Source organism: Meira miltonrushii (assembly GCF_003144205.1).
Source record: "Meira miltonrushii strain MCA 3882 unplaced genomic scaffold FA14scaffold_1, whole genome shotgun sequence".
Lineage (NCBI taxonomy): Eukaryota > Fungi > Basidiomycota > Exobasidiomycetes > Exobasidiales > Brachybasidiaceae > Meira > Meira miltonrushii.
In genome coordinates, this window is record NW_020289943.1 from 1,083,299 (window position 1) to 1,100,297 (window position 16,999).

Sequence of the window (16,999 nt, forward strand, 5' to 3'; positions counted from 1 at the left end):
GGATACTTGACAAAACACATACCGATACCGCACATACCTATACACAATGGCAGGAGAATCAGCCCACAAAGGATCACGCTGGTATCGTCCAGCATACGGATTCCATCCTCATCCTCCTGCATTCCATCATCGTTTCGGTGCAAAACTTTTAGGTGGAACGATGTTCTTTTGGATCTTTTATCGTGCTTATCACGATGGACCCGTTCTACTGGTAAGTAGCTTTTGGCCGGGATAGAATTGTTGTAGTCTTTCTTGAGGAACCAACACCTTCTCTTCACAATGTGGCTGTATGCACATGGTATGAATGCTTTCAGATGCTGATACTTCCTCTTTCTATTTCAGGGCCTCAAACATCCTTGGGACGGACATCACGATGAAGGACACGGACATGGAGAAGAACATCATTGATGTAATGAAACTTGAATCTATATTGTTAAATTGAGGCTCACGACAGTCTGATTTTTGAAAATCACAGAAACTTAATGCTTTAGTCGGATCGACCCAGTACTTCGCTTCTCGACTGCATATGAAACCACACTCTAAAGATGTTTCAATCCCTTTGCGCCTGCTGGTCCTACCAATTTCAGTGCAAACACAAGATTTCAATGCGCAAGAGATGATGTAATTATGCGTGCAGATGGTTGCCTATGAAAGATGAGGTAAAAAGTACATGATTTGATATTGAGTAAGATGCTATTTGATGAGAGATGTGAAATGCGTTTATGGATGAGAATGTATGAATTTGTATAAATGTGCAAGATCGATTTCGAAGCAAAGGAAAGAAAGAAGGAGAAATGCTTATTTGTAAATAGAGACTTGTCCCTACGACTCTTCACCTTCAAGATTAGACTTGCGAGTGGTTTGCAGATACCAGATGGTAGGGAAACAAGAAACTATTTGCAGTAGATGTACTTGCCAACGGCCAGCCTTGTGGATCCAAAGCAAACGGTGGAGGATCATTTGGTCTATTTAACATTTTATTTTGATGAGCATCCACAAAGCTTTGTTCGGCACCTGCGCTCATTTGAGTGTTAAAATGTCCGATTCCCCAAGGATATTGCTCTTGATGAATACCAAATTCGCTAACGGGCGTTGTTGTTGCCATTGTGAGAGAAGGTTGTGGAGCGCCCAACTTGTTCGTACTCACATGAGCATCGTATGATGACGATGCTGCTCGTTGTGCTTCAGCAGATCGAATAGGATTCGATTGAGGAATCTCGAGATTGGACATCAGATTCGATGGAGTTCCATGGGTGGAGTTAAAGCCTGTATTGTGCATACCGTGAGACGTGTGCACATTTGGAGCAAAGGTTCGCCCGTAATGATTATGTGCCATGTTCATTGCATGTGTTTGAGGTGGAACATATTGACCGAGATTGCCTCGAGCTTCACCTGCGGCCAGGCTGTAGTATTTCAAAGGTGCTCTGCCACGATCCATCATAGGCCAAGATCCATTTGCAAATTGCAATGGGGCCGCTAATGAATTTGGTGTCAATGCAGAAGAAAAGACGGAATGGTAATTGCCATACTTTTCCGATGCCATAGGAGTCAACTCTGCAAATGGAACTTCGCTATTTCCCGGCATCGTCATGTTCATTGAACCATCTTCAGGCATTGGCACAAAAGGAGGTGTGGCAAACCCGTAAGGCTGAACCGCAAATGGTGCCAACGAAGAAGGCGAAGCCAATCGCGCAGGCTGCATCACATTTGATGGTGAGACAGAAGCATGATATCGCTGTGAGTAGTCCAAAGGATGCGAGTATGGCGAGCTACTACTCATCGGTCTTTGCGTGCGCGCTCCCCATTGACCTCGATCTGATGGAGACTGGAAGCCAGCAGAAGAGAATCGACTACGCTTCATCCTATTGCCTTCCGCAACATTCGAATCAAATGCAAAGCGTTTGCCTGCCCGGACATCTTGAGGAGAAGTCGAGCCAAACTTTGTCTTCTCGAATTCTCTCTTCAAGCCACTGTAAGCTGTTTGCGCCGAAGTAGGACGAGAAGATGGATGAATACCGTGCGGCAACGAAGCTTGTTGATGGTGATACGGCTGGGAAGGATTGACCATCGTAGATCGATACATTGACTCAGAAGGGAACTCACTTCCCATTTGAGGCTGTTGCTGTTCATTGGAAGGCATATGAGCTTGTGTATTTTGCGGAATACCATTGTATCCATCCACCATGGGCATCAATTGGTCCATTGCATAGAATGGCATCATATCTTGCGGTGTAGATGCTTCCACTTCAGAGAAGCAAGCTAAAGCATCATTCGAACCTGTTGCTAAAGATGGAACTGCAGATCCTTGCGACAAAGGGCTAGAAGGCATCGTGTAAGGCGTCTGTCTTTGTGGAGGAGAGATGTGACTAACACCGGAATGCATCATGTTGTTCTCAGGAGAGATCGGTCTGGCGTTCAAGTTTGAACTCCAATTCGCTTGAGCTTGAAAGAGTTCGCCATTTCCTATCGAATGACGAACGGCTTGCGGCTGATGATAGTTCTGATTCCAAGGACTGGACATTGGATGTCTATGTGCAGCGGCTTCTGTCATTATTTGCCAATCATGCTGTTGAATATCAGGCACTGACTGTCTGATTGAGCATTGCGCATTTGGACGTACTTTTGGTGAAGGATCTTGACCATAAGAAGGATGAGATGGCACATGGTAAGGTGTAGCAAACAACTTCTTTTGTTGATGTTGCTGCTGGTGTTGTTGGAATGCCATCTTTTTCAAAAGTGCTTCACGCTCACGTATCAATCGCGCACGATCATTTGCCAACAGTTGCAATTCATGAAGGCCAGCGTCATAATCGTACTTGCTGATGTGCATTTCCATCTTCAAGCCTAGCCAAAATTCAACTTCCATCTTGCTAATTTCAATGAGTGGCATTCCAGAGATTTCAGCCCAGGTTTTGTTGAGATATGTGTTGTCATCCAAGATCTTGTTTGCCAGCATCAATGCAGAAATTGCTACACGGTATTCACTCCCCTCCCTCCCTCGCAAGTGAGGATGCTTCATCTTTAGTTTGTGTACGTAAATCAGAGCCAAGGTGATGACCGAAGTTGACAATTGTGTCGTACCAAGTAGTTCTCTTGTAAATCGTAAGAAGCGACCTTTGGGTTGTAATCTTTGCATGATCGGATCGGAAGAGATGGATTTCAAGTTGACACCGCTAGTCGATGCAATAGATGAAGAAATAAGATTGTTTTGCATCGTTTTTGACACATCTTGTGCATTGGCAGAAGGCAATGCGCTCGTACTGGCTACTTTTGCGTGTGATCTCTGTCCATTTCGAGCACTGTTGGCCAACCCGTGTCCATTTGGTACGTGACGACGAGGTGCGAGTGGAGATGATTGTAGTGGCAAATGGACGCTTGTAGGACTACGAGCGGGTGTGCTTGGTCTTGATCGTGTGGGCAGGCCAGAGCTGAACCAAATGTAGCAGACCATCTGACTGAAGAAATCAGATATTTGTGCAGGTGTTGGAACAATGGCATTAGCAGGATTGCGTGAGATTGTTTGATCGCAATTATAACCTTCGCTCGCGGGTGAATGCGCAGTAAGTCCTGCGCCGCCCGAAGTAGGTGATGGCGGAGACCTGCCGTTGTTACGTTCTTGATGTACGTTGACATTTTGCCAGCTTCCAGAAACGTTGTCATCAGTACGGGCACCGCCACGTAAGCCTCTTCTGCTTTTTGATCCTTCACCTTCGTCGTTGTCTCCATCATCGTTGTCATCCGAACCTCCATTGCCGCCTTTTGCATTCTGCTCATCTGCCCATGCAATCAATTTCTTGAATATTCGTACTGTGCCAGATCGATAACCGCCACCAAAGATGACGAAATGGTTCAAATGGTGGTAAGCCTCGTACATGTCCATCCTTTGCTCATAGTGGGGTTCTGCTTTGGGGATTACGTTGTGGTAGGCTTCAAAAAATTCACTTCCATAACCGCCAAACATTTTCATGATTCCCAATTCTGCTTCATTGTGGCAATAGCTCGATGAGGGATCAAAGATGATTGGTTGTCCAGTCGATTCATCAGTACCGGAATTGCCACTCCAAAGATCTCCATGTATGATTGCTGGTCGTACATTTTTCATCGCATGATCGTTAAAGAGTAAAGGATATACTTTTTTGCGTAATTGATCTTCTAGTTTTGCTAATTCGGCATCGCCACTGCGTCGAACCAAATCGCCAATTCGTCTATCTGCCCAAAAGTCTGGCCATGTTTTTGTCCACGTATTGTCTTGTTCCTGTTCGATCGAAATGTATGAAGCAAAAGGTGACATGTCGTTACAAGATCACGCAATGGGTGTGGTCGACATCAGAAGATGATTTAGGTGATGTTAATGAGTGTATCGAGTGTGGGTTGGTAGGATTGATAGCAGGAAGGAGAAAGAATTGTCAGCATTTTTTCAGGAATTCATATGGAAAAAGACAAGGGAAAGCTGTGGTTGCATTCTCTTTCAAGTCGGAGCGAATTCGTCCAAATCCGTAATATCATGCAATTTCCTCTGCTCTGCATTCCGTTCGATAGAGTGGATTTAAAGGCTCGAGGCAGTGTCTGATGATCATTTTTCTTGTCAATAATCTTTGTCAAGAAAAAAAAAAAACAATAACAAAAGACGGCAAAAAGAGGCTGCTAGCACAATTTTTATGACCCCGTCAAATCAACCAGTAGAATTTTGCAACTCCTATTCTTTGCAGCCCTCAGCGTATTGACTGCATTTTGCAGATGAGATCAAAGAGGGGTGGCGCATAGAGGAACAGAAAGAGGCAAGAATTGAAATTTGGCAAACGAATTGCACCGCAGAAGGAGAACTTGCAGGGGTAAATTTGTCTTGAGCTTTTCCGAAAGGAATGTCTTGAAAAAGGAGACGCATTTTTTCCTCTTTTGCGGCAAAAACGGCGACGGCGGAGAAGGATGACGGATGGTAATGAGTACCCCCTTTATGAGTTGGGATATGCAGAAATACCCCGACCAAAATGCAATACGCAACTGAAATTTTGACCGCAAATTCAATGCGTCATAGATATTGCAATAACTTGAGACGTTTAGCCTAGGACTTGCAGCCAAGATTTGGACAAAGTGAGCATTGGCTGAGGAGGATCATGTGTTGTGTACAGCCTTTGCGAACGCTGCATTTGCAAATGAGCCGTTGAAAGATGGAGCCGATGATCGAATTGGACGCCCAAATCCTCCCTATTTGATACTCCGTACAAAAGGCACACAACATTGGCCGAAAAGGTGCCTTTGTCTTTCAGCGGATCGATACGGACCCGCATTTATCAGAGCTGGTAACAAAGGCGCCAAAGTTGCGTAATCAAGCAAAACATTTGTCTAGAAAAAGAGAAATGTTGATTTTGAAAGTCCTTCTCTGTGCAAGAATTACCATTGTAACGGCCCGTAAAAGTTTTGCATTAGCATAGCAATCGTCATGATTTTCAGGACGAACGTGCCATATTTGCGGCTGCTCTCGATTGCGCGGCTCCTTCGCTTGAATTGAATTTGTTATTCTCGATCATCGAGCTCGTTACCGCCTGCGTGACGCCAAATTAAATACCATCATCATGTGCTCTTTACCGGCCAAGCGTCTCCGCGAACGCCATTCATGATCGGTCCTTTGAACAACCGATTCCCTTTGTAGCAGCATAGACGATGTTTTGATGAGGCCATTCTTCGACCCTTAACCAACATAGCTTTCCCCTACCCTCATAACACAACGATATCACTCACCGTTTCACCACAATGCGTTGGCCTTTCGAAACCAAACATGCCGTTCGAACTTGTTCCGTGCAAATGCATCTCCGCCAATCGTTTTCCGAGAATTCTTTGATTTTGTCTGCCAAGACCGCCTGAAAGGTCTTTGTAATCGGTCACCAAGAATGCTTTTGTTCCGTCTTGTGTCGTTCCATATGCATGTACTGTAGGAATCAAACATTCTTCTTCCGAATGACCTGCTTGAACGCTTGCTTTGTGCATAGCAGCCAAAGATTCTGCTTCTCCCATCACTTGTGCTACCGGACCGAGTTTTGCAAACAACATTCGATTTGATGGTTGTGCCAATACACGATTTCCACCTTTGCTGGTAAATGATGACCCTATCGAAGAGCATCTTTGCAGCATAATTTGCTGCAATTCAGCGTCAAGAGTCATCTTTGAAGTTTTTCTTGGTGGTGATGTCGTCTTTTGATTCACTAGGAATGATCGATTGTAATCATGTTTGGTTGGTTGTGAGTTGGTTACCCTTTTGATTGTTCGGAACAAAGCAGAGTTGAAGTGGAACCGGAAAAGTAGATACTAATGCTAACGATTGCTGAGCAAAAAAGGTGAATAGAGAGTGCGTTGTAAAGAATGATCCCTGTTCGTTTGCTTTGAATTCATGCAACAAACACCTTTAGCCACTTTCGTCCCTCTTCTGAGATGCACTGCAGTAGAAGAGAACGTTTAGGGTGCTAAAGCTGGCATGAAGACAAGGCATTCAAGAAATGTTCAATAGTCATGTATGTCTGCTTTGAAGGAAGTGCTATAAATTGACTCGGAGAATGAAGTAGTATGCTGACCCATTTGGCTTGCATTTGTCTGTAATCCGCTTCCTTCTTTTTTTTTAAATTGTGTCGGCAAATCAATGCTTGTACTCATTTTTACCACATCCGAACCTGCACGCATTGTATTAAACAAATGAGAGAAAATAAAAATAAAATAGGACCATTCGATTTAGGTAATTGCATGTGTGCAGCATTAGAGCGTCATAGATGTATGTATGTACGTATCCTGGCTGCTTGCTAGGTTTACAAGGCAAATCCCATTGTTAAAGATCAATCCGACTAGTCATACATGAGAAGCGGTGGGTGGGACTAGAATAGCTCACTCACTCACTCACAACAACACACAACAATGATGCCTGCAGGCAATGCAGTACATACGCCAATGAGAAAAAATAAAACAAAAAAAGGTTTTCAGCTTGCATGAGGTCCAGACTAAGATGGGAAATCCAAATCCCTCCCTTCATGCGTATTGCCGTTTCCGCTAGAGAAAAATGAGAAGAGAGGCACCAACGCAAACAGAATGGGCTGGCTGCACAGCGCCCGCGAAAGAAATAATTGCAGATGGCCCATGCATTTTCTGTATTTATCCCGCCCGGTTTAATAAGCTGCATTCATTCTCGATTATCTAAGCTTGACTCTTTCTCTTTTGGCTATATAAAAAGAGGGGCATGCATTTGATTCTCATTTCAACCTTTTTGCCAAGTTGAATGCTCATCATCACCAAATCATCAATCTGACAACCTTCTTGTGTGTTGGCAGCGAATGACATTCGTGCTTATAGTACGCAAATATGGAGCCGTAAAAGTATCTGTATATACCGGTAAAATGGACCTCTCCGCCGCCTATTCCTCTGATTCTCGGTCCGACATGTTGCGTCGTCGGAATTGATCAGACCACTCACCCATAAAAGTCACTCGAATTTAAGTATTCTATCCTTTATTGATCGCAATCATGCAAAAAAATGTCTCTCACTCGGGGAGGGGGGAAGGGACAACGGTTCGAGTTCCTTGCAGTTAGCTGGTGTTAAAATGAGAAGCTAAAAGATGAAATAAACTTTAACGTATGGAATAAAAAGCTCCCTGCCTATGAATGCATTGATTGATTGTCAAAACCCTATTCATTAGCGCAGAAAATGTCAGACCGTCCTTCGAAGGAATACATACCAAATGCGTATTGATCGACCATGTGGAAATCATCACCTTGCTTTCCGGCGGTAAGAAGCGACCCAAAATGACAGATGTAATATATATATATAAGCCTTACCCATCAAAACTTAAATCATCTCTGACACCCACCTGCAGTTCACAATATTCACCATGGCAAAAGCTCATCCCCCGATCGTCCTATTGACGCTTTCTCTCATGTCAATGATTGTTTTGGGTAAGTGCGACTTGTCATGACGCTCAGTAACCCTACCACTCACCATACATCACTATCTTGTAGCACTACCATCTAAAAGAGGCTTTCATCAAGTCAGACCTGTTCCACCAATAAAGGTAGACAACGGTCCAAGTACCGATCCCGGCCAACTTTCCTCTCATCGTATCCCAACGCAATGCCTCTTCGTTTGTTCGACCGATTCAAGATGTCAACAAATGAATTTCCTACAGCCGCCAAGCGGTGATTGTGCTTGTGCTTGTCAAGTTTGTGATGGGAAATGGTATGGTTCGGTAAATGATTATACAAAAGCAACTCCTCTTACGCCTGCTCAAATGGCAAGATGTCCTAACTTTATCTTTGGAAGTTCATAGTTAGCATCCCTCTCAACTTCGTCTTTTCTCCTAATGTCACCGCTTTACGATAGTCACCGGAATACCCAAGAAATCTACAAAATGTTACTCTTATCATTACGAATCCAACATAACGATGATTTTGCATGGGGTATCGATATGATTGAGGTGTGATAAAAATACAATTTGTTGTGCTCCTCTTAGACAGCATGAGCATCATCTTCTGCCCATGCATCTCGAACTTCTTTGTCGAAATTGGCCAAAGAGCTTTTGCGATTATTCCTCTTGCTGTACGTTTGTGATTGTTCCAATTGCTCAATAGCTCTTTCTCCGCCTTCTTTGTAGTGTTGGCGTCGAGAAGAGGACGATGACGATAACCCGGGAATGGCTTCATTGGATTCCTTCATACCAGCATTTGCCACTAAATCAGGTCCGATTGCCAAAGCACTAGACTTTGGCCAATCAATGAAAGCCTTTCCATCACCTGCTCTTTTCGAAGATGATTTAATCTTTGTGCTAGGTCTCATCGTATTTCGTTGAGATTCCAAAGCTGCCGGAATACGTCTCATAACCGTTTTGATTTTTTGAACTTCAATCATTGCAACCGGTGATTCATCTTGCGAAAGTCCTTCTACGCTCTCATCTCCACTTTCTAGATCTATCTCTTCCCATAACACTGGCTTCTCTTCGATTGGTGGATACGGTAACAAATCACCTTGTCTTGCTTTTCGTGCATCTTGATACGTTTGTTTACCAAGCGATTTCGGCAAAACAAATCGATCGATTGAGCCTTGTGCCGTGCATGCATCTACGGTCATATGACCACTTCGCTTGAGAGGCGGGATGATCAATCTAGGCCAACTGTAGGCATCAATTCTCATACTTTCGATATCTTTTTGTTCCAAACCTTCCGAAATAATCTCTTGCTCTTGTGCGTTTGACAATTCCCGCTGCTGTTCCAACATGGCACCTGCTAATCTCAAACTCTCCTCTGCCGCACTTGCATCCTCTTGTTCAACGGAATCTTGTGCTTCTTCCGCCATTTGTGCGCTTTGTTCTAGTACGTTCTGTGCCATTTGCAGTGCTTCTGGTATATCTTCTGTTTTGTCACCTGCTTGATTTTGTATGATCTGAGGTAAGATGCGTAAAAGTTCTTCGCGTGCCTGATTATCTCCCTTTTCCATCTCTGCCCCCAATTCAGCCAATGTAGAAGAAGACACAGCCTCATCCTCACTGTTGATCTCTTCCGCAACGGGTATCTCTGTCTTTGTGCCAGATTTAGTAGATCGAAGAGCTTCCAAAATTCCGACCTTGGTCTTATCAGCTCTTCTTCGCAATATTTCCCGAGCTGCCAAAGCTTCGCGTACGTCATCGGTATCGAATTGTTTTCGATCATTGAACGTCGGTCGAGGTCCTCGGCGAACGACGAGGTAGCAATGCTGTGCGTTTTCAACGTCCGATTGAGTCTGTCTTGTCTTTCTTGTATTTTCAGGATTATGTACTCGTGTCGAAGCTGCACAAATGTTCATACCATGATTTGCTCCATGGAACAAAGGTGAAGAAGCACGAGAAGATTTACCAATCTTTTCACCAAATGATTCACTTAATTCGAAATCGTGCAATAGAGGGCAAGGTCTATCATGCGGACAAGGTGCAACGACGTGGCACTCTTGGTGATCCGAAAGAATTTGTTGATGCTCGTCTGATTCATTGCTCTCTGTGTTCTCGGCATAGAATGTTTGATTGCCGATAGTCATATCAGGCTGCTCTTCAGTGCTCTCATATCGCTTTCCGATCCCTAATAGCTCTTCCCGTGCACTTGCAATACAAGCAAATCCACGTTCGTCTCCATTCTCAACAAACGCAAGCACTTCCGCAGTGGGATGTTTGGACCACAAAGACTTGACGAGATTATTCCGAGCAGAGTCGCTGCGCAGATTTGAAAGTGCATGATTGCAAAGTACAAGAGTACCATCACCTTCCGTTGGCTCGATTGCAGGTTGAGAAGGATCTCTATCTCCCGATAGTTGTGCAGCTATATTACTGGAAGTAGGACTTGTTCGTAATGAGATATGCATCTTTGCCAAGTCCGCCAATTCATCTTCTTGTCCATCGTGCGACTTCTCACCTTGCAGAATCGGAGCTGCTCGTTCCTTTGCCGAGATGACCATATCTGCTGCAGCCCGTAGATAAGGCACATTGCTATCATATCCCTCATATGTAAGCCGCTCCTTGCCTTCTGACGTGCTATCCCGAAACACAGATGCTGACGCCCATAATCCTTCTCCTGTTCCACACCCGTACTCCACTATTCTTGAAGGCGACCACTGTCCGGATAAGATCTGTGACTCAAAACCTTCTTCGTCAGGGCCTAATCTAGCCCGGACCTGGCGCAAGACAGATCGAACAGCAGCATATCTTTTCGGCGAGGAGGTTGTGAGACGCAAGATGGAGCTTCGCAAAGGCTCTAGACGTTCATTCTTGGAATGACGATTTTGATTAAGAACGTATTCTTTCTTTAGCTGAGCCTTATCAACATCGTCCAATGACTCCACAACTGTTGTATTCCAAGCATTAGGTAACATTGTTGGAGCTTTACTTGATAGAAATCCAAATCGGGCTGCTCTGCTTAATCTTTGTTTGCGAGCGCTCAAATTGAAGTGATCGTCCTCTTCTTCAACCTCTCCTTGTGCTTTTCTCTGTCGATCTGCTGTTTCCGGAACTGCCATTCGAGTCGCATCAGCACTATGTGCTTTTCGCCATGCTCTTTTGTTTCCTGATGTCATCAAGATAGGAGAAGCTCTTGGTCCACGTTTAGAATTCTGTGCAGAAGCATGTGCTGCATTTTCCAACCTTGCTTGAATGTTCTTTCCTGTTGGTGATTGCCAAATCTTTTTACCTGAACCCATCTTGAATTGATCTTCCTGAGCGAGGAGCGGGATAAGAAGAAGAAGAAATCTTATAATGTACATTAGCTTATTTTATTTTTAAAAAATTATTTAATCTCCTGGGTGATATTATTCAGCCTTAAGGGTGCATTTCCGATTCCCTCTTCCAATAAGCGGTGATGTACTATTGCGCGTATGCTTAACGCCATTCAAACCTTCTATCAATACCTGATAACACTCGCAACAATGTCTGCGACTCCCTCTATTGCAAAACCTCTTCAGGACGATGTAAAAGGAAGAGGAAACATCTCTGTTGCAGGTTCAACAGATGCAGTCGCATTCTTGGCTTCGAGATGGAAAGCAGTAGAGGCAGCAAGTCAAAATAATGCTATCCCACCACAAGGTGAGTATTTGAGAGAGGGTGTAAAGAAGACAAAATTTGCTGATTATGACCTGCAACTGCCTATATAACCTTTCGATCGGATCGCAACTTTTCCATTTATACAATAGAACGACCACAAATCTTAAAGGAAAAGGCAGCAGCAGCCAACACACCCACTCCCGCTTCTAATACCACAGCACCCATCCCATCCAAACCGGCCAGTGGAGCATCAAGCGGATCATCTACACCCGCCAAAGGATCTCCTTGGACGGGAGGAAGACGTACGTAGGAAGCACTTCATGAGAGGGAAAAAGAGATGATCTAAGCTGACAATGAACAACACCTTTCACTCTCAACAACAACAACAACCACATCAACAGGTCATTGATTCCAATCCATCATCATTCACATAATGTATCATACAGTAAAAGCTAAGCATTCATTAAATGGACAATATGTTCACTCCCATCTATTTGAGCTTGACTTGATTTGAATTTCATCGGTGTCTAGGCAAAACCCGCAGCGAGCTTGCTCAGACCCGCCATTCTGACATTTGTTTGTGCCCATCATGAGAATTCAACGCTTACTTGAACATTCTTGAGATGTAATCCAATACGAATGGAACTGTTTCAAAAAGATAGGGAGACGTATTCTGTCAGTACATGCACGCATCAATCCTGCACAAATACTCACTTGAATACAAAGTTGCAACGCTAACGGCAAAATTCTTCATCGTCTGTTGAGCTGCGATCTTTTGTTTAGCAGCATCTGCTGCTGATGGTGCTCCTCCGCCGTACATATTGATGTATGTGTTTTATGTTGGTAGAGAAAGAAGTTGATCGAGTGGAGAATAAAACTTCTTGCTATCAAAAATGTAATCGCACCTCATTTAAAGATTCTTTACGCGCTTACGCAGGTGATTATATAACAACGCCTCATAGTTTGAAAACATTCTGAAAGGATGTATTGAAATGATGTGCAAAAATACAATTGTGTGTGGTGTGTGGGAATAGGATTATTCACTTTTACATGGCTTCTGCCATCATTTGATCTATATTCATATCTTCTGGATCTCCAAATCCATCATCTTGTTGTTGTCCTGCTAAAGTACTTTTCTTGCCTTTCTTTTTGGCCGGAGTTCCTTCTCCATTAGCAGCAGTCTTTGCCTTTTTCGGTCCTGGCTTCTTCTTTTCCTTCTTTGCACTTGATGCACCACCATTTCCATTCTTGGGTGTACTCCTTCCATCTCGTGATGGAGTATCTGCCCCACTAATCTCAGTAATCTTATTACGTGGTGGAACTTTGGCACCGAAAAAGTCATCTTCATCTTCGTCAAATGCCCAAGTTGGCTGACCTTGAATTTGAGGACTTGCAACGGCAGCCGCTTCAGCTTTGGCTTTTCGTTTGGCAACATTACTCTTCATTTGTGCTGCTTTACCTTCCGTTTGCACTCTCTCTTCCTCTTGCTTTCTTCGCAACATCGTTTCGGCCATCTGATCATCATCCAATAACAAGTTGACAATCTCTTGTGGCTTAGCCATTCCTTGTTCACTGTATGCTTTATTACCCACAACGATATCCTGAACTTCCTTTTTGTTCCTTGCCAATCTGACAATGCGTTCATCAATCGTGTTCTTTGTGATTAATCGGTAGATCGTCACTTGCTTCGTTTGACCGAGACGATGTGCACGATCCATTGCTTGTTGATCGTTTGAAGGATTCCAATCGTGATCGTAAAAGATCACAGTATCAGCCGCAGTCAAATTGATACCCAAACCACCAGCACGGGTACTCAATAAGAACACAAATAGTTCAGGTCGGGTTTGCCAATCGGTAACTGCATCTCTTCTTTCATCGATTCGCGTACTACCGTCCAAACGCAAGTATTTGTGCTGTCTGTAGATCAAATATTCTTCCATCAAATCCATCATTCGTGTCATTTGGAAGTAGATCAAAACACGATGACCACCAGCTTTGAGTTCGCGCAAAAGTTCATCCAATTTAGCCATCTTGCTTGAATCAGTGATGAGCTTATCCATTTGTGGCACTCGCATCTCACTTCCGGGTAGTTGATGGTCACCCGATTGGGCAAGCAAACCATTTGGTGGAAGCGAAGGAAGACGTTCTCGTGCTTCAAGGAGAGCGGGTTCGGACTCTCGTTCACTGGGTGCCAGTCCGTACAACATCATCGAAACATCGTCATCGTGTGCTAGTCCTTCTTGATGTTGTGTCAATGGTCCATCGCTGCAAATCAACTTTGCCGGTGGCGCAACGACTGGAGTGATGAGCGGTCTTGCATCTCGACTTGACAAGAAAGACGACTTATTGTAATCTTCAGCGATTCCATCGAGTGGAACCAGCATAGAAGGGGCAGCACCCGAATTGGTGGGAATTGGTTTTGTCAAATCTCCGAAGGCTCGCACGCTACTTGCAGCGAAATCATCATCGTACAGATATGGAGAGCGAGTATGCTTTTCCGCTTCTGCCACCATTTCCTTCATGATACGTGAAGAAGGATTTCCATGCACTGACTTTTCCACATCTGATGCGGTCAGATTGAGCAATGGAAGGAAGCTAAAGTTTGATGACTGGTGGACATTTGCAGACCTGTATACGTTCATCAGATTCCCCAAGTAATGGGTGTCAAAGCCAGCCCGAGAATGCGGTCCAGGAACGTTGAGTAAACCACCTTGACGACAGACAAGTTTTGGCAATTCATACTCAATAAAACTTCTTGTCGAATCTCCGCAGCTGAGCAAATCGCCTTCGCGTGCAAGAGAGCCAGATTGAGCAAACTGAGTGAAAGCCAGAGGAGCTTCCACATCTGCTCTTTCAAACAGTTCCGGATGTCCTACAACTTTACGGAATTGCATGACCAAATTCATTAGACTCTTCAATCCAGCATCGTCATTAGATTGTGCCTTGTCCATCAATTCTGCAATCGAAACGCGAGAACGCAAGTTTCTGTACAAGTACCGTTGACGGGCAGACATATCGCAGAATACATCAATCTCAATCTTGTCGCCCAATTCGTTTTGAACATTCTTCTTGATACGACGAAGCATGAATGGCTTCAAGATCATATGCAAACGACGCAATTGATGTTCATTAAGAGTTCCTTTGTTCTCGGCATGACTTTCGATATCCTTTGAAAACCATTCGCTAAATTCATCGTGAGAATCAAACAAACTTGGCATGATGAAATGCAACAATGCCCACAATTCTTGCATAGAGTTTTGAACTGGAGTACCCGTCAAGAGCAATCTGTTACGACAATCGAAACCTAGCAGCGTCTTCCAACGATTACTACTACTCGATTTGATCGCTTGTGCTTCATCCAATACCATGTATTGCCATTTCACCCTCTGAAAATATTTCTCGTCTGAAACCACCAATTGATAACTTGTGATCAAGACATGGAATGGAGCATCGCGATGATACGACACTTGCTTACGGTTCCAGAATTTACGCAATACTGTACGATCTTTGACATTACCCCAATATGGCAAGGCTTTGAGATTTGGTACAAACCTGCTAATTTCCTGTTGCCAATTGTGAAGTGTAGAAGCAGGTGCAATGACCAAGAAAGGGCCCCAAATATCGTGCACTTCAGCCAGATAAGCCATCAAAGAAATACTTTGAACAGTCTTACCGAGACCCATCTCGTCAGCCAAAATACCATTGATACCCTGTTCGTACAAATTTGCCAACCAATTCAAACCTTTCAATTGATATTCTTTCAATTGACATGTCAACATCTTTGGTTGTTTCAAATCCATCTGGCCCATCGAAGAAGGATTGAGGAAATTGAGATCGTCTTGATCGAATGCTTTTCCCAAGTCCTTCTCATCGATCCGTCTACCTTCACCTTGTTCTTCTGCCAGCTTCTTACGCTCTTCTGCAGCTCTTTGATCGAACGCAGTTGCCTTGGCTTTGGCAGCAGCGACGGCTTCTTCAGCATTCTTACGAGCATGTGCTCGTAGATTTGCTTCATCTTCATCATCGAAATCAAGATCTTTCAATTCGGCTAGACGTGCTTCTGCATCGGCCAATTCAGCAGCATTGTCGCCCGCGATCGGTGGCACGGTTGGATCAGCACCTGGTGCAGGTGTGGAAGAGATAGCTTTATTTCCACCACTTGTCTCTTCGGATTCTTCTGCTTCACTCGTTTTGAGCTTATTGCCCACAAAGTGAGAGTACAATTCAGTTTGCGTGATCAAGAAGTTCAATTTACGTGCTTGTCGTTTGGCTTCACGCATTTCTTCTTCTTTCTTTGCTTTTTCCAATGCTTCCTTTTCAGCTTTCTTGCGTAATTCACGTTCTTCTTTCTCATTCTTACGCCAGTATACCAACATTTCGCGCATCACTTTGCGTGCTCTCTGTTGTTGATCTTTGGCAGTCTTGTTACCACGAGAAGCGCCTCGTTTGGCTTCACGGGCAACAACACCGGACAATCTACGCCAATACATTGCCTTGTTCGTAACACCAGCTTGTACGATACGGTATACTTTTGGTACATCTCTGCGAGCAATGCTTGTCCAAATCTTTTTGTGAGCGTCAATCAAAGCATTTTCTCTGCGCTCCGTCATTGGTCCACCAGGTTGAAGTGAAACATCTTCAACGATTGCCGATGCAGGAGATGATGCACGTGAATCCAACATGCTCTCCAGATCCTCTGCTGCTTGTGAGAAACCATGATCGTATCTACGCTTTTTGCTCATTCTGCTGTACGACATCTCGTCATCGCTTGAGCCTAATAATTCATTCAACAAATCGTCCTCTTCTTCATCGGCCAAAGCACGGAAGCCAGAATAACGACCAGCTTTTCCTTTTTGACGGTATGCCTTGTTGCGATGATCTCCGTCATCCAACGTTCCAAGCAATTCAAGATCCACTTCACGTTCTCTTTGCTTGCGTGAAAAGTCTCTGCGTTTCTCATGACGAAGTTCACGTTGACGACGTTCATGATCCTCACGAGCTTTGACACGTGCAAGAACAGGCTCATATCTTGTTCGATAGCCACGGCTCAAACGTTTTCCAATCTGTTTCTCCTTTTCCAGCAAATTTGTCTCGTATGATTCTTCGATGCACGCTAATCGATCATCCCATTGCGATGCATATATTTCAATCTCTCCTGTCCAATAAGGACGATTTTCCTCTGATTCAAGATCGCTATCCCAATCCACTTCTGCCTTTCGCATGGCCGCTCGTCCTTTAGCTTTATCGATTGCGACTTGTTGATGATGCTTGATACGTTGACTGCCACGACGTTTTGGAAAGTCGAAACTGTCATCGGCCATTTCACTTACGCCGTTCTCCTTGATGCGAGAAGGATGCAATGGCGGAGACATATCCGATGTCAATGTGGACAAGATTGCATCATCTGCATCTGCATAATCACTCTTTCTGTGTCCGTTTGCAATAGGCGAATGACTTTGCTTGTGATCC

The 16,999-nt window shown here is 44.1% G+C and overlaps 6 protein-coding genes across 6 annotated transcripts; 3 read left to right on the plus strand and 3 right to left on the minus strand.

Annotated features, from left to right (window-relative positions):
• Positions 1-46: 46 nt before the first annotated feature.
• On the plus strand, positions 47-408 carry FA14DRAFT_176195 (uncharacterized protein; the record flags this gene model as incomplete). The annotated part of the gene is made up of 2 exons (XM_025500648.1): positions 47-211; positions 343-408. 2 exons carry the CDS (start codon positions 47-49, stop codon positions 406-408), a joined length of 231 nt encoding a protein of 76 aa, XP_025357193.1.
• Positions 409-3,766: 3,358 nt separating this feature from the next.
• On the minus strand, positions 3,767-6,048 carry FA14DRAFT_119081 (Ketosamine-3-kinase; the record flags this gene model as incomplete). The annotated part of the gene is made up of 2 exons (XM_025496333.1): positions 3,767-4,255; positions 5,740-6,048. Coding segments are annotated over 2 exons (798 nt in total), but the record flags the coding sequence as incomplete, so codon positions are not given.
• A 1,400-nt stretch (positions 6,049-7,448) lies between these two features.
• FA14DRAFT_7739 (uncharacterized protein) lies at positions 7,449-8,392 on the plus strand. Its single transcript, XM_025502867.1, has 3 exons — positions 7,449-7,764; positions 7,853-7,931; positions 7,995-8,392. Exons 1-3 carry the CDS (start codon positions 7,735-7,737, stop codon positions 8,300-8,302), a joined length of 417 nt encoding a protein of 138 aa, XP_025357195.1. The 5' UTR covers positions 7,449-7,734; the 3' UTR covers positions 8,303-8,392.
• An 89-nt stretch (positions 8,393-8,481) lies between these two features.
• On the minus strand, positions 8,482-11,235 carry FA14DRAFT_169817 (uncharacterized protein; the record flags this gene model as incomplete). The annotated part of the gene is made up of 1 exon (XM_025500237.1): positions 8,482-11,235. Exon 1 carries the CDS (start codon positions 11,188-11,190, stop codon positions 8,482-8,484), a length of 2,709 nt encoding a protein of 902 aa, XP_025357196.1. The 5' UTR covers positions 11,191-11,235.
• A 97-nt stretch (positions 11,236-11,332) lies between these two features.
• Positions 11,333-12,018, plus strand: FA14DRAFT_169818 (uncharacterized protein). The gene is made up of 3 exons (XM_025500238.1): positions 11,333-11,572; positions 11,680-11,832; positions 11,932-12,018. Exons 1-3 carry the CDS (start codon positions 11,365-11,367, stop codon positions 11,937-11,939), a joined length of 369 nt encoding a protein of 122 aa, XP_025357197.1. The 5' UTR covers positions 11,333-11,364; the 3' UTR covers positions 11,940-12,018.
• Positions 12,019-12,576: 558 nt separating this feature from the next.
• On the minus strand, positions 12,577-16,752 carry FA14DRAFT_119093 (uncharacterized protein; the record flags this gene model as incomplete). The annotated part of the gene is made up of 1 exon (XM_025496334.1): positions 12,577-16,752. One exon carries the CDS (start codon positions 16,750-16,752, stop codon positions 12,577-12,579), a length of 4,176 nt encoding a protein of 1,391 aa, XP_025357198.1.
• Between the last annotated feature and the right edge of the window lie 247 nt (positions 16,753-16,999).

Bases quoted from the DNA above. Each gene is read 5' to 3' on its own strand.
- FA14DRAFT_7739 (XM_025502867.1), top strand. From the start codon at position 7,735: ATGTGGAAATCATCACCTTGCTTTCCGGCG. The intron at 7,765-7,852 runs GTAAGAAGCGAC...ACCCACCTGCAG, and splicing joins CATCACCTTGCTTTCCGGCG to TTCACAATATTCACCATGGC. The intron at 7,932-7,994 runs GTAAGTGCGACT...ACTATCTTGTAG, and splicing joins CATGTCAATGATTGTTTTGG to CACTACCATCTAAAAGAGGC.
- FA14DRAFT_169818 (XM_025500238.1), top strand. From the start codon at position 11,365: ATGCTTAACGCCATTCAAACCTTCTATCAATACCTGATAACACTCGCA. The intron at 11,573-11,679 runs GTGAGTATTTGA...TTTATACAATAG, and splicing joins TAATGCTATCCCACCACAAG to AACGACCACAAATCTTAAAG.